Genomic DNA, 21,760 nt, shown 5'->3' on the forward strand with positions numbered 1-21,760 from the left:
CCAGCAGAATTTGATTTAAGTTCATTTGCAGGTGTTTTGTCTTTACATATGATACCACAAACCCCCTTTGAAATACAACATACTAATGTGTGTAGACAATAGCACATAAGGAAAAATCATTTTACCAGAGAGATGATTAAAAAAAAAGTGTTGATAGGGGCCAAAATCCATCTTCTTTATGTGATATTTAAAGATGATGATTTTTGACATTACAGGTAAAGATGCACACATGAAAACATAAACATGGGAATTGGATGTGTTAAATGATATGAACCTATAACCAGTTTATCTTAGTTATGCTCCATGCCCATTAGAGAGGCAAAGCTAAAGGCTGGATAATTTTTTTGCCACAATAGAGATGGTAATGTGTGGTTGGTCAATCGATCAGCCGTTTTGTTCGGTCTCTAACACTTTGGTCTACACTTTAGCATCTCAACAATTATTCTACTGTACTTTTTGTTTAATGCAAATGGTAGCATACAATTAAGTAAGTTAATGAGCCTTCATATCTACAGAGAAAGCATGTCCTCGTCCATGGAGTCCACCATGTTTCCACAGTAGCCCAGCATCAGTGATGGAATGTAACTAAGTAGATTTACTCAAGTAATGTACCTAAGTACAATTTTTAGGTACTTGTACTTGAGTATTTCCATTTGCTCCGACTTTCACTCCACTACTAGTTATAGTTCAGATTTGAGCTGCATCAGGGTGCAACGAATGCATTTTTGATTTGACTTATAACTTATTCAAATAATCAGAAAAATGCAGAATATTAGATATGATAGTTGGCCAGGCCCAATGTTACGATTGTTTGTTGCAACTACAACCTCAAAAGCAGCCCACAGACTTCTCACCCTTTCGCTTTGTAAACAGGCGTAATCTTACTTGTGTTAAGTGCACTGTGGCTGCTGATTATTATAAGGCCACATGTGTTTTTGCTATGCAGGTTATTATCCAACAAATCATTAATGAGCAATGATCTTATTGTTCCCCTTGACTTTTAATATCAGAGGGACAACATGCTACTTGTTGAATGTTCACCTCATGACTGCAGACCAATCAAATTACACAGTCAGATCGTAACAACAAAATCTTGGTTGTAGTCACTTTATGCTACTTAGAAAAAAAATTATAGAACTGGATGATTAAAAAAAATGGTTATCAATGATGTTCTGTGTGGCTTTAATTACCAGCTGACAATTTTATCATAGGTGTAGTTGACAGCATTTTTATACATCTCAGTCTTACTTTAAGTTCAATGGATTTACTTTCAGCATTGTTTTTTGTTTTTTAAATTGAAGTAAATATTACTTTTTTTAAATTAAAGTTATATTTGCTGTGATTGTTGTGTTTTTGATCATTTCATGTTGTAAAGTTTCCTACATACTACACACCCAGGTCACCATTCTTTTAACAAAACATTTGTTGTTCTTCTGTTAAAACAGTTGACATGTGTATATGTCAACATAAAGACTCTTTAATGAGGCAGAGACATACTTTTTAATCATTGTATTCCTCAGCTAATGTTTTACTTTGGGAAAACTTTTGTTGAAAATAATTTAGTTTGATGGTATTGAATGTATCTTGTGGCTGTGAAGTTATATATTTAAAAATTGGAATTTATTAACTGGTGCATCTTGTAAGAAATTAGCAAATTACTGTCTAAGATAGGGTTCCTTTATATGGACCGTACCACGTTACACCCAACCCAGGGAGCTTTAACGTGCACTTTGAATCCCGTCTCAAAGAGCAGCAAATACAAAAGATCGCTCGTATGGAAAGGTTTTTCCGTTGGAAGATTACACCCTCCATATTGCCATTTAAATCTATTCTGAAGCAAATATCACATTTAACGTTGGCTCATACTAGCCCCCCCCAGACCCCCACCCCTTTGCAGCTGTCGAGTGGTAACGGTTCAGCAGGAGACTGCCATTTTACACAGTGACTGCTAGCTTAATGTCTAAAGTGACAGATCACAACTAATTCACCTATGTAGTCGTCAGCTTGTTTCCAACAGTACAGTATAAATAACGTCATATTGTAAGCAAACGTCCAGAACGGTATTTTGTTTTAAACACAAGTCAAATTAACAGTGGCGTTAAAAACACGGGTAAGTTGGTCATTTTAAGTTAACGAAATGCTATTCTAGCTAGCTAACGTTACCAAAACATACCCCCAGTGCTGTAGCTTTGTCAATAATTGTTGGTTTGATTATGTACCTTGCACCAGTGGTTGTCAGGGCTTGAAGTGGAATCTACTTTCATCCGCTGGACGGCAGCTTGACATTACGACTCGTGTTGACATGAATGTGTTGATAAAACTAGGTTATGACAGAGTTGGTTTGGTTTGCATAACTAAGCTATGATGTATGTTTCGGATGCCGTTAACTTGTTGGGTTAAGCGTAGCAAAGCATGGTGCTTTGCTACGCTTTTTAAAGGACTTGTGGTTAATTTTATAACGTTATACATCTGAAAATAGGGTTTGCACGTGATGTCACCGAACGCGGAAGTCGCCACTTTTACTCCTCCCACTGTCATCTCAGACTCGCATGAAGGAACCTTGCTGAAAAGGTAACTAGACTAGGTCAAATCATAGTATGTGTCTAATTTGTGACAGGGATAGTCAGTGGTATTGTCAGTAATGTGAATTTCTGGATATTGAATGAATGTTCATCTGCAGTTTCTTGTAGTTCCCAGTAGGGATGCACGATATGGATTTTTGTAAGCCAATAACTACCTGCCCCTTGCATTGCAACAACCTGTAACTGAAAAAAAGGGTGAGATGTAGCGATTTGATATTCAAAGATCAACTGTTCTGACTCTTCACATGTTATTTTTTCAAGTTACACATTGAAAAACGTCAAAACATTCTTTGGCATATTGCCCTTTCAAAATAAATGCTTTGACGTAATTTGTCATTTGAGACGCATCAATTGTATTAAGTGTGCAACACAAAAATAGACGCATGAAAATGTACAATAAAAATCTTTCTAGATTGATACTAGAATGGATGGGCCGGAGGACGGGGAGGGACATTCTGCTGTGTGCACTATTGTGATTAGTTGTTTCATAAGCTTTTGAGTTAAATTTGAGCTAGGCATGAGACTATATCATTGTCGTTTTGCTTGCCACTGGTTTGTATGACAAACAGCCGACTGTGGTTGTCAAGTAGACGGATCAGGGTGCAATGACCATCATGGGTAGTGACAAGAATACAGGAATGCCATGAAACTGAAACTTTAATACTTTCAAGATTTATGTCTCCCCTTGAAGAAATTATTAAAGCTCATTACTCGATGTACTTAACAAACACATGTATTGATGAATCTGAAAGAAAACGTGTAAAAATCAACGTCAAAGTCAAATAAATCTTCTCTCTTAAATAATGGTAAATAAATTAAACTTAAATACAACTTAAAAGTAGATCAAAGACTGGTTGAATCGGTGTGCAAGAGTTAAATAGGGTTGGCTCAGGTGAATTTGAGCTAGTAAAGGAGGTGTGACAAAAGAACCACTGAGTGATGAGAAAATGAAAGGAAAGTAAGTGAGGTAGGTTGGGACAAAAACAAGATAAATAAGAGCCTTCACTTCAGTGATGGTACGAATACAGGGGAGTAGTTTTCCCAGTCAACACTTCCTTTGGAGCTGCTCTTTACTGCCAGAGTTTTTCTCTTGGCTACAGAGAGCAGACAGGCTTGGTGTCCTAAGTTCAGGCTGCCCCTCCATTAACTGCCCATTGGCAAAACTCACTTTGTCGGAACCAAGTTATCATTTATAATTCTGATAATTATTGTGCATCCCAAGGTCCCAGTAATAGTTGTTGTTAAAGTGTGCTGAAGAAGCAGATCTCGAGACATGGTGAAGCTATGTTTGAGTTAAGAATGCTATAAATGCCTTAGCAAGAGCAATACGATAATATGCTGACACTGGCCTATCACAGATAAATTGGTATCTGTGAATAATATGTTACCCAACATGCACAGCTAAGAAAACTGATTGGGATAATTTCTAATTATCAAATTCCCAGTGGAGTTTATTATTTCAGGCATCTTAGACAAGAAAGTTCATTGTTTAGCTCTAAAATGTCCTGCCACCATTACATATCTTTGTCACAAGGGGTAACAAGTGTGATAACCACTTGTGAGGGATCATAGCTTAAAATGTGCACTTATCAGCCGATATTGTTATAGTGGTAATATCTTCATCATCTCGGCTACTTTCTCTCCTCCTCTGCTCTGTGCTGGACTGTCACAGTGAATTACCAGATGTTGATTTGTATACAAAAAAAGTTACTCCCCTGAAGACAATATGATCCTGTGGGATGTTTTACTTTATTAACGTTGAACCCAAGGTTGTATCTTTTATCATAACAATGCTTTACAGGTTTGTTATTTCTTGTCTGAATAATGCTCATGTAATTATTACACAAGGCTACAAGTTTGTAAGCACTGGTGGCAGCATATAAAAGTTATTATCTGTTATCTATTATTGATAGCGACAGAGTGACAGACAAGACACGAACAGTATGTATGGGACTCGAACCCAGGGCTGCTGCACATCTACTGTCTATACATGGGACGCCAACTCAACCAACTGAGCTAATGGGCGCCCCGTCACGCATGCATTTTATTTGCACAGTGGTCACAAAACCTTTCAGTGATAGCGTACCTTTCCATCTCTGCTACCTTTGTTCCAAGTGAGCTTTTCTTTTCATCTGCAGGAGACATAGTTAGTGGCCAAAGGCCTCAGCTGCTGATAGAAAACGTAGACATGCTTATATTCTGGAAAAAGAACATGGCCATATCTTGCTCTCAGCTCTGCATCATGCCTGAAGAAATATTTGGTCAGTCTCTGTTTGCACTTCAAGTATTGACAGAGTACTACTTTGATTATGGTTTGCACATATTTGTTTTGCACATATGACTAAGAAAACATTTATTTTTGTTATCATGCTTTTTTTTCGAAGGTCTCAAGAGACTCATGAGAAATCATACGGAAGAAAAGCCAGTCAGTTGAGTTTGTGGCTAAACCTTTTACAGTGCTTACATAATGTTCATGTTTCTTACTCCATATGACAATTCATACTGAAGTGACATTCATTACAAAATGCTCCTAGTTAAAACATTTCAAAATGGACCTGCAATGTCTTGCATTTTGTAACCTCTGATTGAATACAATTTAAGATGTTTTCTTAAAAATAGTGTTAAAATCTTGTCTCATTTTGTTCTCTCGAACCCAGTATTATGTATTGTCTTGTCTCGTGAGCTGAGTGTATTGTGACACCTCTAGAATTCTGAAAGTCCTGCAGGTCATGTCAGTTTCAGTGTGAATTAGACAGGTTGCAGAAGTCAGATATAAGAAGCATTAAACCTAGCATATAATCCTGTGACAGACTTAATTAACCATGGCAACGAGTGCGTCCAAGTCATGTTCTGCGCTTTTTAGTGTCATCTGAAGACACATGTATTTGGTATTGTGCATTATGTAAATTGTAATTATAAGTTTTGTTCTCTTAATTTTCTTCTTATTTTTCTAATTTTTGGTCTCTTGACATGCGTTTTTCTTAAGTTGCAGTGCAATGAGCTCTCTTGGGTTTGAAAAGGTGGTTTTAAAAGCTTATCGCCAGGAGTTGTTACATACTGCCAAAGTATGAAGAGAAGAACAGCAGAGCGGAACTTTTGAAGTATCAGTGTATCTAATGTTAAAAAAGTACACGATTATCTGAATGAAGTCATTTAAAACATTATTTTGACAAACTTGACAACCAGAAAGCTATGAAATCAATGTGGTTTTGATGAGGTAGCCAAATTCTATGTGAGCTTGGGTAACTGTAAGGACTCAACAGTAAAACTATGGCTACATTAAGCCATAGATTTTAAAATGCCATATTTGTATAGAAAAAGATTTGCATTTCTAAATTGTTGAAGACAACTGTCCAAAATGAACGCCTGAACAACATAAACAGCCAAATCTCCTCCTTCATCCTATTCTCATTTGGCAAACAATGAAACTGTATCACAGCCAAAATCAGCCAAGATGACCAAGTCATTACATGGCTGCAATGTTTTCTGAGAAAATCCGCATGAAACAAATTATGACAGAAGCGGTTGTACTGATGAAAACAATTCATGACCACAGAAAAAGTTAGATAACAGAATTGTCTTCTTCTTTGCTGTCACACAGCCCTTGTCCGTGACCAGGGTACAGGTTCCACCTGTAACTCTGCCTAGTGCCATCCCCATTAAACCTCTATTGAGTCTCCTCCTGTTCTCTGTGGTCAACTATGCTGTGTTTAATACATCCGAATTCGTTGTGTAGTTGTTGTCATTCACATATTTGTCTGCGTGTTAGATAACTGAACAAGAAACAACTGCTTCCTTTTAATCATCAGATATTTCCAAGATGCTGTGTTGTGGTGTTACAATCATTATATAATGATATAAAAATCAGTTTTATAACAATTCAGCTGTTCATTCTGAGTCCTTGCTGTTGCTGCTGTTGAATCTGAAAGGTCAGCATCCTAGTGTAAAGGTGGTAACTCAAAAAGGAAACTTACTTAAAAGTTTATTCTTAACACAATTGTATGTCAAAATACTTGAGTGGGGCTGAACCATCAGTTTAGCAGAGGTTGTAAAGGTTGTAGACAATAAATGTATGTAGAAACATTGTATGTGTATTAAAGATGAATAGTTCAGTGGACACTTTAGACTGCGCTAAAACGAACAAGGGCACTGTGTGAAAAAGTGCACCCTCATTCAATCATTTGATTTCAATGTGACCAGAATATTGGAATGGTGAGATTGCTGCTGTGTCAGCTTCTTCCAGGACACAGTCCATCATTGTATAATGCTATGTAGTTGGCCAGTCACAAGTAGTTGGCCAGTCTGCAAATTTGAATGCCTAGTAGCACTTGAATTAGTTAATTCCAGTGTTTATGTCACAAATGCTGGGACAGAGGAATACATTTTTTCTCTGGCCTCCTGGATTTCATGATCTTGCAGTAGAACACATTACACTGACCACTCGTTTGTTTCTAACTTTATATCTTTTAAAAAAAATAATTGGCTATTTCATTTCTCAAGGTCAGGAGGTCTGTACCAGAAGTATCATTGTTGCTGGAGGAACACATCTTTACCATGATCTTCATTTGCTTAATTGACCAATGTTGAGTTTTGTATTTGTGTAGGGGTGAAACGGTACCCAAAATCCAAGGTCTGAAATGTACCTCGGCAAAATGTTTTAAACATTAGCCGGCTCCAGCTTGGAGCACATGGTCTCAAGCGCAAAGCTCTTGTGTGTATATGGTATGTCTCAATCCATTTTGCTAGTCAAAATGTGGTGCATGGCGCAAAGCGTGTAATCACACTCTGAATTAATCATAGGTGGTTTTTTTGGAGGAACATAAATGATTCCTATTCCGTTTAAGAGCCAGGTGCACCAGGGTCTGGCGTTAATCAAACAGTAGAGCTCATCTTCAGTGAGGGACAGGGATCTGGTCCTCAGCTGCTGGACCCCCATTTCACAAGCATCTGTCCCATTAACAACTTTTTGACTTCATATGAAAAAAATAGACAGACATAAAAACTGAGTAGGAGGAGGAGTGCTACTGCTCGTCCCTCTGTGTGTGTGATTCTCAGTCCATGGATCAAGCAGGACAGGTCACATAAAGTATCATCCTGACCAATAATAGATGGGATGAGAGGGGGGAAGTATGCTTTAATGAGGAAAAAATGTAGGGCATTATCTGCCTTATTATCTGCAATCCTCCCGCAGCATAAACATTATGTGTATCTCTGCATTAACATGTGCATGTGCATAAGGAACAGCTGATAAAAATTATCGATCGTTTAAAACTCCTGACTTGCTGACAGGATCGGTTAGCATTTCATGTTAATCTGTTTCTGTGTTCTTCCACCCATCAAGAGGTCATACACCTCCAGACACATCCAGATTTAGACAGTAGAATAGTTTGGAGTGAAGTAGCTGTCCTGACAAATCCTGAGATCCGTTGTAAAAATATTTATTTTAGTGAAGCTAAAAGTTGAATTCTGTTTTTTCTGGAGAGTTCCTCTCCAGCTTTTAGATTTGTTGATTAAATGTGCCACGGTACTTGTAACAGTGACATTACTGTGTTCATAGAAATGCTTAAAATAACTGAAAGCAGCCTCTCAAATCATAAAATCAAAGCTTATGCACAGTGTTAAGCAAAATGAGTAGGCTCCTTTTACTGTCTGAATAATGCACTCTTTAAATGGCAGGAAACAGACTGCGCTTTTGACTTTAAGACCAGCTTTTTGTTGGTCCATGTAGTTTTTTGCTGCCTCAAGATGGCAATCTGCCAACAGTTAAGCTGACCACACCTCATTTAAAGACCCATTAGCCTAGGGGCACACAGGTGGGTACAAATACATTTTCTATTTACACAGCGTCGGCAATGGGCATTAAAATGACAACTGTGTCGGTCAATGCACTTGTGCTGTGTGCCGCCTTTTGCTACGGAAGTGCATTGCATTCACTGGATAAAAAAAAGAAATAAGACACCTAATCTCGTAATTACGAGATCCATCAACGGCACGTTACACCATACATATTCCATGAGGTTTCAGTTTGTCGTATGAATCGACATGCCACAAGAATTTCCATGAAGCATCCCATGTTGGTTCAACTGCTCCTGCAGAAAGAGAGCCACATCCAGCACGTCAGACTGGGCTTTCTGCCTGAACAATCCTAACGACTTGAGATGCCTGCGCAGTGTTGTCATACTAATATTAACACCATCCTCATTTTTAGGAAACATCAGTATTTACCAGTGTCTCAAACCGAGAAGGTAGTAATAACAAACTAGACAATTCCCCGCCGGGAAATCGCGAGAGTGGGCTGTGCGCTTTGCCCCGTGACGAAAAAGCAAACATGGCATCAGCAAAGTTTCCTCACCATCAAGCGGGAAAGGCCTTAAGGAACACACACATTAAGTTTTGTGGTCCTAGTTTCAGAAATGTGGTAATAGGAGCGAGTTAAAAAAGGCCGCAGTTTTGCAAATCCTCTTCCCGATTTACATTGGAGTGAATGGAGCAGTTGAGAGCTACTCTTGTCGGTTAGAGGCAGATCAATCCAAAACCATAAATCCTACCGAAAAAGTAGACACATTGGGAGAAAGAAGACACGTGTGGCTAAAACTCTGGAAAATATCACTAGGTGAGAAAAGGATGAACAGGTAAAAAGATGTAGAGTAAGAGGGTTGGAAGAGGTTAAAAAGGTGACAAGAATATTAAAATCTGTAGATTAAGAGGGCTGGAAGAGGTTAAAAAGGTGAAAAAAGGATAAAAAGGTGAAAAAGTTCAAGGGTGCAAGAGATCAAATAGGTGAGAAAAGGATGAACAGGTAAAGAGATGTAGAGTAAGAGGGTTGGAAGAGGTTAAAAATGTGAAAAGAATATGAAAATATGTAGAGTAAGAGGGCTGGAAGAGGTTAAAAAGGTGGAAGAAGGATGAAAAGGTAAAGAAGTTTAAGGGTGCATGAGCTCAAATAGGTGAGAAAAGGATGAAAAGGTAAAAAGATGCAGAGTAAGAGGGTTGGAAGATGTTAAAAAGTTGAAAAGAATATGAAAGCCACACGTGTCTTCTTTCTCCCAATGTGTCTACTTTATCGGTAGGATTTATGGTTTTGGATTGATCTGCCTCCATTCATTCCTTATGGGAAGTTTATCGCAGTTTTTCCTGACTGACGTCGCGTAAAATAAATATTTCGTAAAGCTGAATAATAGCAAGTACGATCGATCGAGCCGCACATTGAATGAGCGAAAAAAATAATCATTAAATGTAGTTTAAATGTTGGGAAATATACTGTGTGTGTGCGTTTGTGGGCATGTGAGTGCACGCTTAAGCATTGCTGTGTGTGTGTGTGTGTGTGTGTGTGTGTGTGTGTGTGTATATGTCTCTCTGTCTGTCTGTCTGTCTCATGTGTGTCTCCTGTCTGTCTGTCTGTCTGTCTGTCTGTCTGTCCGATGTGTGTCTCCTGTCTGTCTGTCTGTCTGTCTGATGTATGTCTCCTGTCTGTCTGTCTGTCTGTCTGTCTGTCACTCTCTCTCTTTGCCCAGCTGATTTCGGTTGCTAGGTGACAGTTGGCAGGGGCCGTAGCAACGGCCTGTGACGGAGTCAGTTGGCCCTCTCCACTCTGCTGCACGAACATTCCCCCATACACAATCATTGAAAACCCAGAATTTCTCCAAAATCACTCACCATCGTTCATGGATCACAGTTCAAAAACTACACATCATAGGAAAAAAGTTCAAATACAACAAAAATACTCAAGACCTGTGCCTACATTTTAAAGCTGGAATGGTGTTTCTAGCTGAATGTATGCCAGAGCAGGAGATGTTTGAAAAACATCGCAGGCTTGCGAGTTTTTTGAACTCATCCCATTCATTCCTTATGGGAAGTGTCTCGCAGCTGTTCGCGTCTTACGACGCGAAAGATTAATATTCTAGAGAACTGAATTATAGCATACAGAGTCCGATCAAGCCGCACATTGAATGAGCGAAAAAATGATCGTTTAATGTCGTTTAAATGCTGGGAAATATACTGTGTGTGTGCGTCTGTGTACATGTGAGAGCACGCTTAAGCAGCTCTGTGTGTGTGTGTCTACATGTCGCTCTGTCTGTCTGTCCGTCTGTCTGTCTGATGTGTGTCTCCTGTCTGTCTTTCTGTCTGTCTGATGTGTGTCTCCTGTGTGTCTGTCTGTCTGTCTATCTGTCTGATGTGTGTCTAGTGTCTGTCTGTCTGTCACTCTCTCTCTTGGCCCAGCTGTTTTTGGTTGCTAGGTGACCGTTGGCAAGGGCCGTAGCAACGGCCTGTGAGGGAGCTGATTTGAGAGCAATTTCTGCCTCACATCTAGGACGTCAAACTAGTGCTATTTGGTCAAAATCTTACATGATATCAACAATTTTTTTTCACGATAGAGCCAGAAAGGCCTTAAAGAACACACTCATTAAGTTTTGTGGTCCTAGCTTCAGAAATGTGGAAATGGCAGCGAGTTAAAAAAGAGTGCAGTTTTGGAAATCCTTCTCCCGATTTACATTGGAGTAAATGGAGCATTTCAGAGCTACTCTTGTCGGTTAGCGGTCGATAATTCAAAAACCGTGAATCCTACCGATAAAGTGGACACATTGGGAGAAAGAGGACAAGTGTGGCTACAACTCTGGAAAGTATCACTGTTTTTGAGCCTAATTTGTGGCCAGGATCGTCACGGAAAGAGAAAATCTCTGAGCGAATTTTTGAATCTCGCTCACTCTGTCAGTTGGTCCTCTCCACTGTGCTGCACGAACATTCCGCCATACACACTCATTGAAAACCCTGAATTTCTCCAAAATCACTCACCGCCATTCAAGGGTCACAGTTCAAAAACTACATATCGTAGGAATAAAGTTCAAATACAACAAAAATACTCAGGACTTGTGCCTACATTTTAAAGCTGGAATGGTGTTTCCACGTGAACGTATGCCCGAGCAGGAGATGTTTGAAAAAGTCGCAGATTTGCGACTTTTTTGACCTCGTCCCATTCATTCCTTATGGGACATTTTTCGCAGTTTTTCGCGACGTACGTCGCGAAAAATTAAAATTTTCGTGAGAAAAATAATAGCAGCACTCTTCCGCCCGAGCCGCACGTTTTTATGTATTTTTTGTTTGTATTCGCTCAACGGTGCGGGGCGTGAAAACTACCAAAAAAGAGCGGGAGGAAGAATAATAATAAGAAGAGGGTCGAGGAATAACAATAGTGGGCTGTGCTCCGCACAGCCCACTATGGACACCTATAGCTCTGCTATAGAGGTGTCCATAGTGGGCTGGCGAGCACAGCCCACTAATTAACTGCGATAGCGCCATCATTGCCACTGAGAGAGGATTTACAGACATTTACTTTTTCTTTATCTCGTAATTATGAGATCCTGAACTCGTAATTACGAGATATGGTGTCAATTTTTTTTTTTTAATCCAGTGAATGCAATGCGCTTCCATATTTTGCCAATCGTAAGATAGAGCCCTTTGTATTTTGTAATGTTGGTTGGACAAAAGAAGCAATTTGAAGATGTTATTGTGGGCTCTGGGAAGTTGTAATGAGCCTTTCTGACAGATTTTGACATTTTGTCACAATGTGGTTAGCAACTGTTTAGCTGTCTGTATTTTGGCTGGTTGACTCTGCAGGAAGGAACTAAGTTAAATTGACTAAAGATGTATAACAACTGTTTGTACTTGCATTAGCCTATAAGTCAAACATACAGTCTGAGGTATAAGTTTACGCCCAGCTCGAAGGCACTGTGAAGATTGTTGTTAATAAGCTGTGGCAGAGTGTCATTTTTTACCAATGGTGCAGGTATTTGGCATAAAACTACTTATTTTTCAGTCAGCATTGCATATACCCACTTCTAAATCTCCTCTGGTGTGCATCTTTGCTACATTGTTTGAGGGAACTATAGGTGACTGCATACTTGTGGACGCAACTGTCACTAATGTACCTCAGGGATTTAAGCTGTTATTTTTCTAATTTTGACTGTCATTTGACTGTGTATAAGTAGACCCTACATGTTTTGTAAATGCAATTTTAAGGTTATCAATGGATATTGACCTTGTGAGGGCTGGAAGACCTGTTGGACAATGGCCCATTAAGTGAACAAAAGGTCCAATGTAATGGTAATCAGGTGTTGTGCTGTAAGATAAGCAGCAGATATTTGTGAAAACACTTTAACTAGTAACTGTAATATCCCCAGACTCCCTTAAAAAAATCATGCAATTTTGTGTGATCTTGAGTTGGGAGAAACATCTTTTGTGAAACAACAAATTCATAGCTATTTTGGCTTTATTTATATAGCACCTTTCAAAACAGAGTTTACCAACAGTCAGGCCAAACATGAAGAAGTCTAGTCTAAGGTTAGTTAAATACAAGAAGGTAGAACACAAAATGTAAAAACACAAAAGGTCAAAATGAGTTATTACAGGTAAAAAGCAATAAAAGTGATGCAATGGGCAAAATCACAGAAATCCCCCCCCAAAATGTAATAAGAAAAAGGCAATAAAAATATATAATTTAAAAAGTAAATGCAAAAATAAGGATAAAAGAATAAAAAGCAATACAGGACAATAAGAAGGCAACATCACATCAAGAAATTAAGAATAGATAAAAAGATCATGAGTAGTGAGAGGAATATAGGACAATAAATAGATAATAAGAAAATAAAAGCAGTAAAGGACAGTAAGAAGGAAGGAAGAGATCACAAGGGAGGAACTAAAACAGATAAAGATCTTGTGTACACATTAACATATGATACCTGTGTTTATTTCAAGCTAAACTCTTAGTGCCGTTCCATTTTGTCATTTCATATTTTTCCTGTTTCATCTGGTGTGAAAAGACATCTGTGTTTTTTCTTTGTTTCTTTTTTTCCTCATAAAAACAACACAATCATCGCATACAGAAGGCTATACACGGACTGTGCACATTTATCTTTGAAAAAGAGCCTGAGTTCGAGCGTAAAAAAGTGTCAGTAAGTTAACACAAAGTTTTATTCAGTTTTGTCCATTGATTGATTTTTTTATCACGTTTATTTATTTATATGCGTTGATTTTGAGCCTTGTCCATTGTCCGTTGCTGTTTGCATGTGACATAAGATGAAAAAAGCCATACTGTAAGTGTTTTACAATAATTGTTCTACCTGGAGATGATGGATGAGCTCTCACAGAGACCTGTGTGTGCACGCTGGGCTTAACAGCAGCTACAGCCGGCAGTTCTGGTGGCTGCACTGTTAAGCTTAATTATGCTACATTATAATTGCTTATTTGTTATTAGCGAAGATAATTGTAGATGTTGATTACTGTGTGTAGCCTATACTATTTACAACACCAAGATCTAGTTTGTAGGCTAAAAATGTAGGTTTGTCCAGCGGCAGCTTGGCATTAAGGTGATGTATGATTACACATTATGTGCAATACACTAACCCTAACTTTAGATAGTCCTGAGGAACCCATCTAACATACAACCAGGATTTTTATTCTTGCACACAGTAATTTGCTAATTAATATGATAGACATACGACAGACTGAGTCAATGAAGAAAAAAACAGTCTCTGGTTCCAGTGGGAGGAGAGGCAAACTCTGGGCCCTAATGTTTTCACTGTAGTCCTGACTGCTCACATTTGCGGTGGTTAGCACTGCAGCTAATGCAAAATCAGATGGATAAAATAAAAGTCCCCCCTCCTTTTCTTCCTTTTCACCTTTAACGCCACGGTAATGGCGTGCTCTGAAAAGAGGGACATCTGTAGCTCGGGTTACTGGGTTGATTGTTTCTGCTAAACATGTAAGTATGTTTTGTGTGTATTCTTTTACTGTTGCTATGTTTTTAGTTGTAATGATTTTTTGTGTTTCTGGTTCTTGGTGTGTTGTGTCTCCTGTGTTTGTGTATGTTAGTAGAAGCAGTAGTAGTGCAAGGCCCTGGATGGATAGCCTGGACCCTGAAACCCTGTATGTGTCTCCGGAGCAGACTGGGCAGGCCACACTCCCTCTACCTAACTTGGAAGTCTCCAACTTGGCACTAGGGGGGTAAGGAGCATTCAGCCTACTCTATCCTGTTCTCTGATGCCTGGGAAACTATAGAAAATCTGTTAGCACCCAATAACGCATTGCATACCTTGCAGCCATGTATCATCCTTAAGCAATCAATTAATCAGTCCATACATAAACTATAAATAAAAGAGGGTATACCTACAATACAGGGGGTTTAACCATGGCAGAAAGTAAAAATGTACGTGCACTGACCCTATTATTATTATTACTACGCTACAATGATACACAGTTTGTCAGGTGTCACACTGATTCATCATAGCCACAGCTCTGTCAGATCAGAACTAAAAACATCGGTTTACGATATCCATAAACCAACTTTGAAATTATCTAAGTGTCATTACCTGGCTCAACAGTATGCGACAAAAGAGGGAGACCACACATAGTCTGTAAATAATGCAAAATGTTTTCTAATTAACCAAAAGGAATAAAGCAATATAATTATGTAAATCAGTTGTCAGTGTGTATGCAGTGTCTGTGTGTGTGTGTGAGTGTGAGTATGTATGTGGAACCAATATAGAAACAAATAATAATGTCAGTCGGTCGGTAAGGGCAGGAGAGAGAGTGAGAGGATCCTGCAGGTCTGATTTATAGCCACCTGAGCCGAGCCTGCTCAGGTGTATTGCATCACTCAGTGCGTTTACATGACACTCAAGAAAACCGAATTACTGCGTTAGTCCGACTATGATCGGATTTTTAAGATGCATGTATACACCTTAGTCTGACTAAAATCGGACCGGATTGGATTTCTCATAGTCGTATTACACCACGTAGATTATTCGATTGAAAGTCGCATTAACTCCTGCATGTATACGTTTCCAGCGGATCGGATCGGATTTTGCGTTCTGCACAGGCGCGAGATTTTTCCCCGGGGCCGTGAGCCGGAAGTAGATGGACGGCGGCGGCGGCGTCTTTCCTCCGAAATCGCCGCAAGAAAGAGCGCCATTGTGCATCTAGTTTGTTTAATTATCATGTACACCATATACGAATTGTACAAAGATGTAGCTTCGTCTCGCTCTTCGTACGCCATCTTTCTTGAATGCCGAGGCAGCTGGTGACGTAAAGAGGTCAGCCGGAGGTGGCCCAGTTAACACTAGTTGAAATGGGCACAGCGCCACCTAGCGTACCGGGGTATGACATGCTTTCAGCAGTAATTCAATTTTCTCGCCGGCATGTATACTCGGATAATTGCAGTTGTCCGATTGAGCAGCATAGTCAAACTATGGCTGTAATCTGACTAAGCTGTGCATGTAAACGCACTGACTGATGGCACAGCTCCTCCCACCAACCTCCTGAAACAAAGTAAACACACAGCCAAAAGAGGACCAAGCAGGACCAACCGCTGGGTCATCACATAAGACAAAGAAGATTGTCTTAAACAATGGGGCTGCTACAAGGTTACATGGTCAATTTATTGTAATTTATTAAACACACAGGTTTAAAAAACTAAATTATGTTTGAGTCCTTTGTGCTACATTTATTTTAGAAAAATTGAACGTTGATATTGAATTGAGGAATCGGAGGAATGAAGCTGCTCTATAGTCTAGTGGTATGGCAGCAGGGTGAACAGACTGTGGCTGTGTTGTCCTTCGGGCTCTGTAAGGAAATCTCAACAAACTCTAACCCTAACCCAAGTAATTCCAAGGAATCTAAAATTGGTCACCTGCTCAACCTCGGCTCCTCTGATGTAGGCAGGGGGGGTGTGTCTTTGACCCCTTCTTTTCTAAAACCAACAATCAGTAACTCACATCATTGTTTATACTGTGGCCAATGATGGTGGTGTCACCTGCCTTCCCTGACAATTGAGTTCTCCTGATGTCTAGGAGTGCAGTCATGGGTCTAGAGTGTGAACAGGAGGGGGCTGAGCACACATCCCTGGGGGACTCCGTTGTTGAGCACTAATGAATAGGAGATGTGACTGCCAGTCTGTACTCTCTTGGTCTGTTTGTGAGGAAGTCAAAACTCCAGTTGCAGTGTTGTACTCATGCCCGAGTGTTTGGTTTTCTAGTCAGCTTCATGGGTAAGATTGTGTTGAATCTGAGCTGTTGGTTCTGAATACATACTGGTTTAGGGTACAGGCTTGCAGGGATTTTGTTTTGAGGTGCTGGGGAACCAGTTTCTCAAAACAATCCTCAGTATGGGGATGAGAGTCATGTGGCAGTCCAGGTATACTGATTGGAACAGAAGCCTTATTTATTTTCACTCTCAACCCTTTTTCTTTCTTTCTAGTTGCAATTGCTGCATGTATTTGTGCACATTTGCAGAAATGTGGATAAGATAACGTTTCATCTTATTTTATTGATTGTCAGTGAAAGATAAAACTTGACTAATGAAGCACAGGTTTTTTACTTTTGAACTTCCCATTGCATGCATCACCTTACATTTTATCTGTTTGTTTTTTTTAAATGAGCTATTGTGGCTCACTCGACTTTTTTGGCAGTTGATTTGCATGTGAAGTCTGCAAACATATTTGTTTCTGTCTACATTTTTAGCCATAACTGTAATGCTAGATAGATAAGATATGAAGATATATATATTTGATTAATTCTATAGTTTTTATTAGGGCTGTCAAGTGATTAAAAAAAAAAGATCTAATTCATTACAAGGTTTGTGATTATTAATCAAAATTAATTGCACATACCACTATTTACCGTAAGCATTAATACAAATATTTCATTTCATTGAAACAAACATTTTTTAATATAACCGATCACTTTCTATCATGAAATAGAAAACTATATGCTGCAATTGCAGCAGGGGTTATGGTAAGAAATCTAGCCAACAACTACCTGAAAGCAGGTTGACAGATACTTTAGGACAGTGTTATGTTTCATAGTGTACATCCCTGGAGTGTATCTTGTTTAATAGGTGTGCATGTGTATGTGCATGTTAGTTGGTGTGTGCATTGTGGGGTGCACAAAGACTAAAGCCAGTGTCATTTGACATTGGCTCCCTTCTGTTTTTACACACACACATCGCACACAAACGAGTGCAGCCTGTTGGACAACAGGGTAAACACAGCCCCCCTCAGGCCGGAACCTAATTGTTAGCCCCTGGTGTGGCTAGTCCGGGGATTAGCTACTGGCTGGGGAGTACTATTCACTCCCTCTTTCATTCCCTCTGCCCACTGGGCCTTATCACCATCAATCTGACACCCTGTTTATCTGACGCTGCAGCCAGATCTGCTGGCCTAGGAGAAATGTTCACAAAAGGCTGTGGATCATCAGCACTTTGATTGTGGGACCCCAAATTGCCATTACTCTCTTTGGCCCCAGTGATCCCAGCAGCCCTCTGTTTCCATGATCTCCATGCAGTGGTTAGTTCCAGTCCCAGAACCTGGAAAGCCAACCTGAAGGCTTGTCACTTTGTGTCTGTCATTTGTACTCTTCTTCCACCCGAAAAAGGGTAATTCCTCAGCCAGATTTTGCTTGCTGTCTTTGGTGTTCCAGTGGACAGGATCTCCATGTGGATTGGTTTGTTTCGGCACACTGTTTTTTTCTACCCTTTGTGCACTGTTGGCTGCATTATTATAACCTTCGCCAGGGACTTGCCAACAAGTGTACGATCTGGAGTTTACCACTACCCTCTGATTACTACGTCAATTTAGCTTCACCGTCTTAAAGAAGAACAAGAAAAAGAAGCATTCTGCCACCATGGCTTCTTTTAAACTGGATTTTCTCCCTGAGATGATGGTGGACCATTGCTCTTTAAATTCTAGTCCTGTGTAAGTAACCTCCTCTGACCAGGTGTGTAAGTAGGCTATTATATGTTTTCTAGAGTTGTCCTGGATCTCTGGTTTGATTTAGTGTAAAGAATCATGCGCAGCTGTGATGTACTATGTCAAGGGGATATCTGACCTAATGAGAAGTGAACCTTTTGTGATTATTTGTTTTGCCTTTGCAGTTTTGTCATGCTTAAAAGTTTCCTGATGTTTATCTGTGTTGTTCACCTAAACCTGTAAACTCTTTTAATTCAATGGGCACACTTTGTTTCGAACTATCACTCCACTTATTTAATGAAATATTGAATGCACTGACATAAAAGCTTTTTTTCTGTTAAATCAAAAATGTAGTCAGATATTGTAGTTGTGATTTGAATCCATGTAGCAATCCAGTGCACCAAGGAGAGTTGAGGTACCTTCCTATCTGCTTTACATTAAGGTTGGGCACTGTTTTGACAGATTCTGTATTCAGACTCTGGTAATTAGTTTCTTTTCTTATGGAAACCTGTCTCTGGTTCTTGGCATATTGTTTGTGTAGAGTTCCATGGTTAATGGGCTGCTCTAACACGCTGATATTAACAAATAAATGCCTCGCCCACTATGGTCATCTGAACAATGGTATTGGTTTTATTTTCAACAATGGTCTTACTGGCAACTTTCCTCTTAAAGCACCATCTGTCATACCTAAAGTAATGACACAGTGTATCTGTATATTGATACCATGGTCTTTGATCACAATTGTGATATTTGATTTTGTTAGTATTGTGCATCTCTTTTTTTGTCCTCTGCTAGGGCTCACTTTGAGGCATGTACTTCGCATTGAAGTCAAGGCTCTAATGAACGCTTCAGTAGCACCATTCGCAGACATAGATATAGGATGCTTCAACAATGAAGATATGCAAGATTTTGTTCACAGTGGCAGGATGATTATATGCTAACTGAGAACCCTTAGCCATAATATTGGTAGATATGATTTTTGGACCAAAGAAAATATTATTTAACTATATTTATGACTAATGTTTTTACCCAATGTAAATGAGTAAGTAAGTAAGTAGCAAGTAAGTAATGTGTAAAATTTAAATGTTCCTGTCACTATCAATGTACAGATTGATTGTGTCATTTAGAAATGTGCTAACTTAGAAGATGCTGTTGCCTACATTCTGCATTTTGCCACCTTTTTTGCATTTTTCTTAGCATAGATCTAAGAAATGTGTACTTATTACATAACAGCCAAGCTAAGGACCTCATGTCTTATATTGATTAACTTTTCAGAAGAAATTTTGTCAGCTGTAGCCCAATAATAGTGTTTGATAAGATGACTGAGCAATGCCCAGATATTAAGCAAAACCATATACCTCAAATTTTAAAACAATATGAGTTGACTGATGTTAGTTATGTCCGGAAAAGACATTTTTGATTTTGCAATGTTTGAAACATTTACAATATAATATTAACCCTCTCACATAACGTGAGAATGTGTCAGTCAGTCCAGCTTTCCAAATTACGTTACCTTGTAAGATTCATAGAATCACAAGATCCGTCAAAAATCCAGCACTGATTTGCTACATAGCCTATCCCCAGTATATAGCAAATATGCAAAGGCATTGCTGCCACAATGTGACTGGATGGTGTACAGCGGTTCCAGTATGTAGAGAGGCTGCTGATTTCCCAACGGAAAATGGCCTCATATTAGCTGCAATGAAAATGCTGATGTCTTCGATATTGCAGTGGCTCCAGAACTTGACTGTGGAAATTGAGATGCACAGCTATTTGTCAACATTGTCTGACCTTTCAGTGTTTTCTTCACATGCACAGTTGATCTTAGAAGAGAGCTATGATGGTTGTGTAAGTGTGCTTGTGTTAGCCTCAGTGTACTGCACTATTTTCTCACAGTTCTTAGATATTGTTCGTGCCTTATCTGTCACTCTGTCGCTGTTTGTTTCCACCTGCAAAATGCTGCCACACAAACGATTAACAAGTGGCGGGGACATCTTCTATGCTAATTTCGAATTAAAAGTGAGACTCCATCATGCTGGCTGCTGCTCTGCATCTGTTATGTATCAGTCTGTCTGATATCGCGTGACAGCTTTTTAACTCACCACGTTTTAGTATTGCGTCAATCTCATCACGTGAGGTTTAATAACCCTTGTCTGTCATATCCTTCCACCAGTGTTGACAACCTGTAGCCTTGTGTAGTTATTAAATAGGCATCATTACACCAGAAATACCTGGAGGTGTAGGCTACAGTAGGTCAAGCACTATCGTGATAAAGATATAACCTCAGGCTCAATGTTAATAAAGCAACACATTACACAGGATCACATTGTCAGGGGAACGTTTTTTTTTTTTTTTTTGTTTTTTACATGTACGTAAGCTTTTGTGGCCACCTGACAGACAGTGCAGCTGGATGACACACTTTCACCATTGGTACAGCTGGCTGAGTGTTTATGTTTCCCCATTGGGTGATTCTCTATCAGAATTAATAAGTGGCAACAGTTATACATAATCAGGGGGCATTTACAGTGAATGCTTTTATAATACGTCCTCAATGAGCCCAGTTTGGAGAGCTTTAAATGTGCAGCATCTTTTCAACTGAAGAGCTATGATACAGATTTATTGGTGGTTACAGTCGGATATGCTCAAGGTAAATGGGAGTTTTCCCCTGCACCCAGCCACTTTCGTACGGGGGAATGTCTGTTATGTACTGATAATGCGAGACAGCTTGCCCCCCTTGACAAGAAATATCATCACGTTTTAGTACCGTGAGAACTCATGGTACGAGTTCTTGTCACATGACTTATAATGAGTCTGCGTAAACATGGATGTAAACTGCAACTTGACGAGGTGGCAGAGGCATACGGCGAGGCAATTCTATTTACAGTATGGTATTTTTTAGTAAAGGATCTGAATGCTTGCTACACCACTACTTGTTAGTAAGCTCAATCAAATGGGCATTTATGAAAAAAGAAATAACATCATTATTCAGAGCCAGGCACTGAGTCGCTCCCTAGTTCACGACCAAGGCTCTGCATCAATTAACGTATCAGCTCAAGGCTGGACAAAGTGTATTAACTGAGCAAGTTGAAAGTGAAGGGCAGGCAATAAGGGATTGAGGGAAGAGGGACATAGGTTGAGCAGAAAGAAGAAGGAAACTTACAAAGTTTTTAGAGTATCTGAAAGTTAGAGAGTGAGAGAAGGTGCTGCTGGGAGGTGTTAAGTAGCAGTGGAGGTACTGTCATGCTAGGACCTGGCTCCAGACTAACATTTTTTCAACACCATCCTGAACCTGTCCCGAAAAAACAATTATTACTGCTGGGAGGTGAATGTAAACTGTTGCAAAATCAAAATGTTTCTTTACATTATTATCATCTATAGTTATAACTTAAAAGCTGAAGTGAATTGTTAAACGCAATATGATTCTTTGAACATAAACTCT

At 39.4% G+C, this 21,760-nt stretch overlaps 1 protein-coding gene across 11 annotated transcripts in view; it reads left to right on the top strand.

Moving 5' to 3' along the window:
• The first annotated feature begins 1,904 nt into the window (after positions 1-1,904).
• The window catches only part of LOC115579931 (cugbp, Elav-like family member 1), a 40,586-nt gene continuing 20,730 nt past the window's right edge, over positions 1,905-21,760 (top strand). For 5 of the 11 annotated variants that reach the window (XM_030413666.1, XM_030413665.1, XM_030413669.1 and 2 more), the window contains exons 1-3: positions 1,906-2,110; positions 2,480-2,571; positions 14,451-14,582. In XM_030413666.1, coding sequence (XP_030269526.1) covers positions 2,492-2,571; positions 14,451-14,582 — 212 coding nt within the window. In that variant the 5' untranslated portion in view covers positions 1,906-2,110; positions 2,480-2,491. Of the gene's footprint in view, positions 2,111-2,479; positions 2,572-14,450; positions 14,583-21,760 lie in introns of all 11 variants that reach the window. The other 6 variants (XM_030413670.1, XM_030413671.1, XM_030413675.1 and 3 more) reach the window with 4 other exon arrangements.

This window comes from Sparus aurata, chromosome 4, assembly GCF_900880675.1.
Source record: "Sparus aurata chromosome 4, fSpaAur1.1, whole genome shotgun sequence".
Taxonomy (NCBI): domain Eukaryota; kingdom Metazoa; phylum Chordata; class Actinopteri; order Spariformes; family Sparidae; genus Sparus; species Sparus aurata.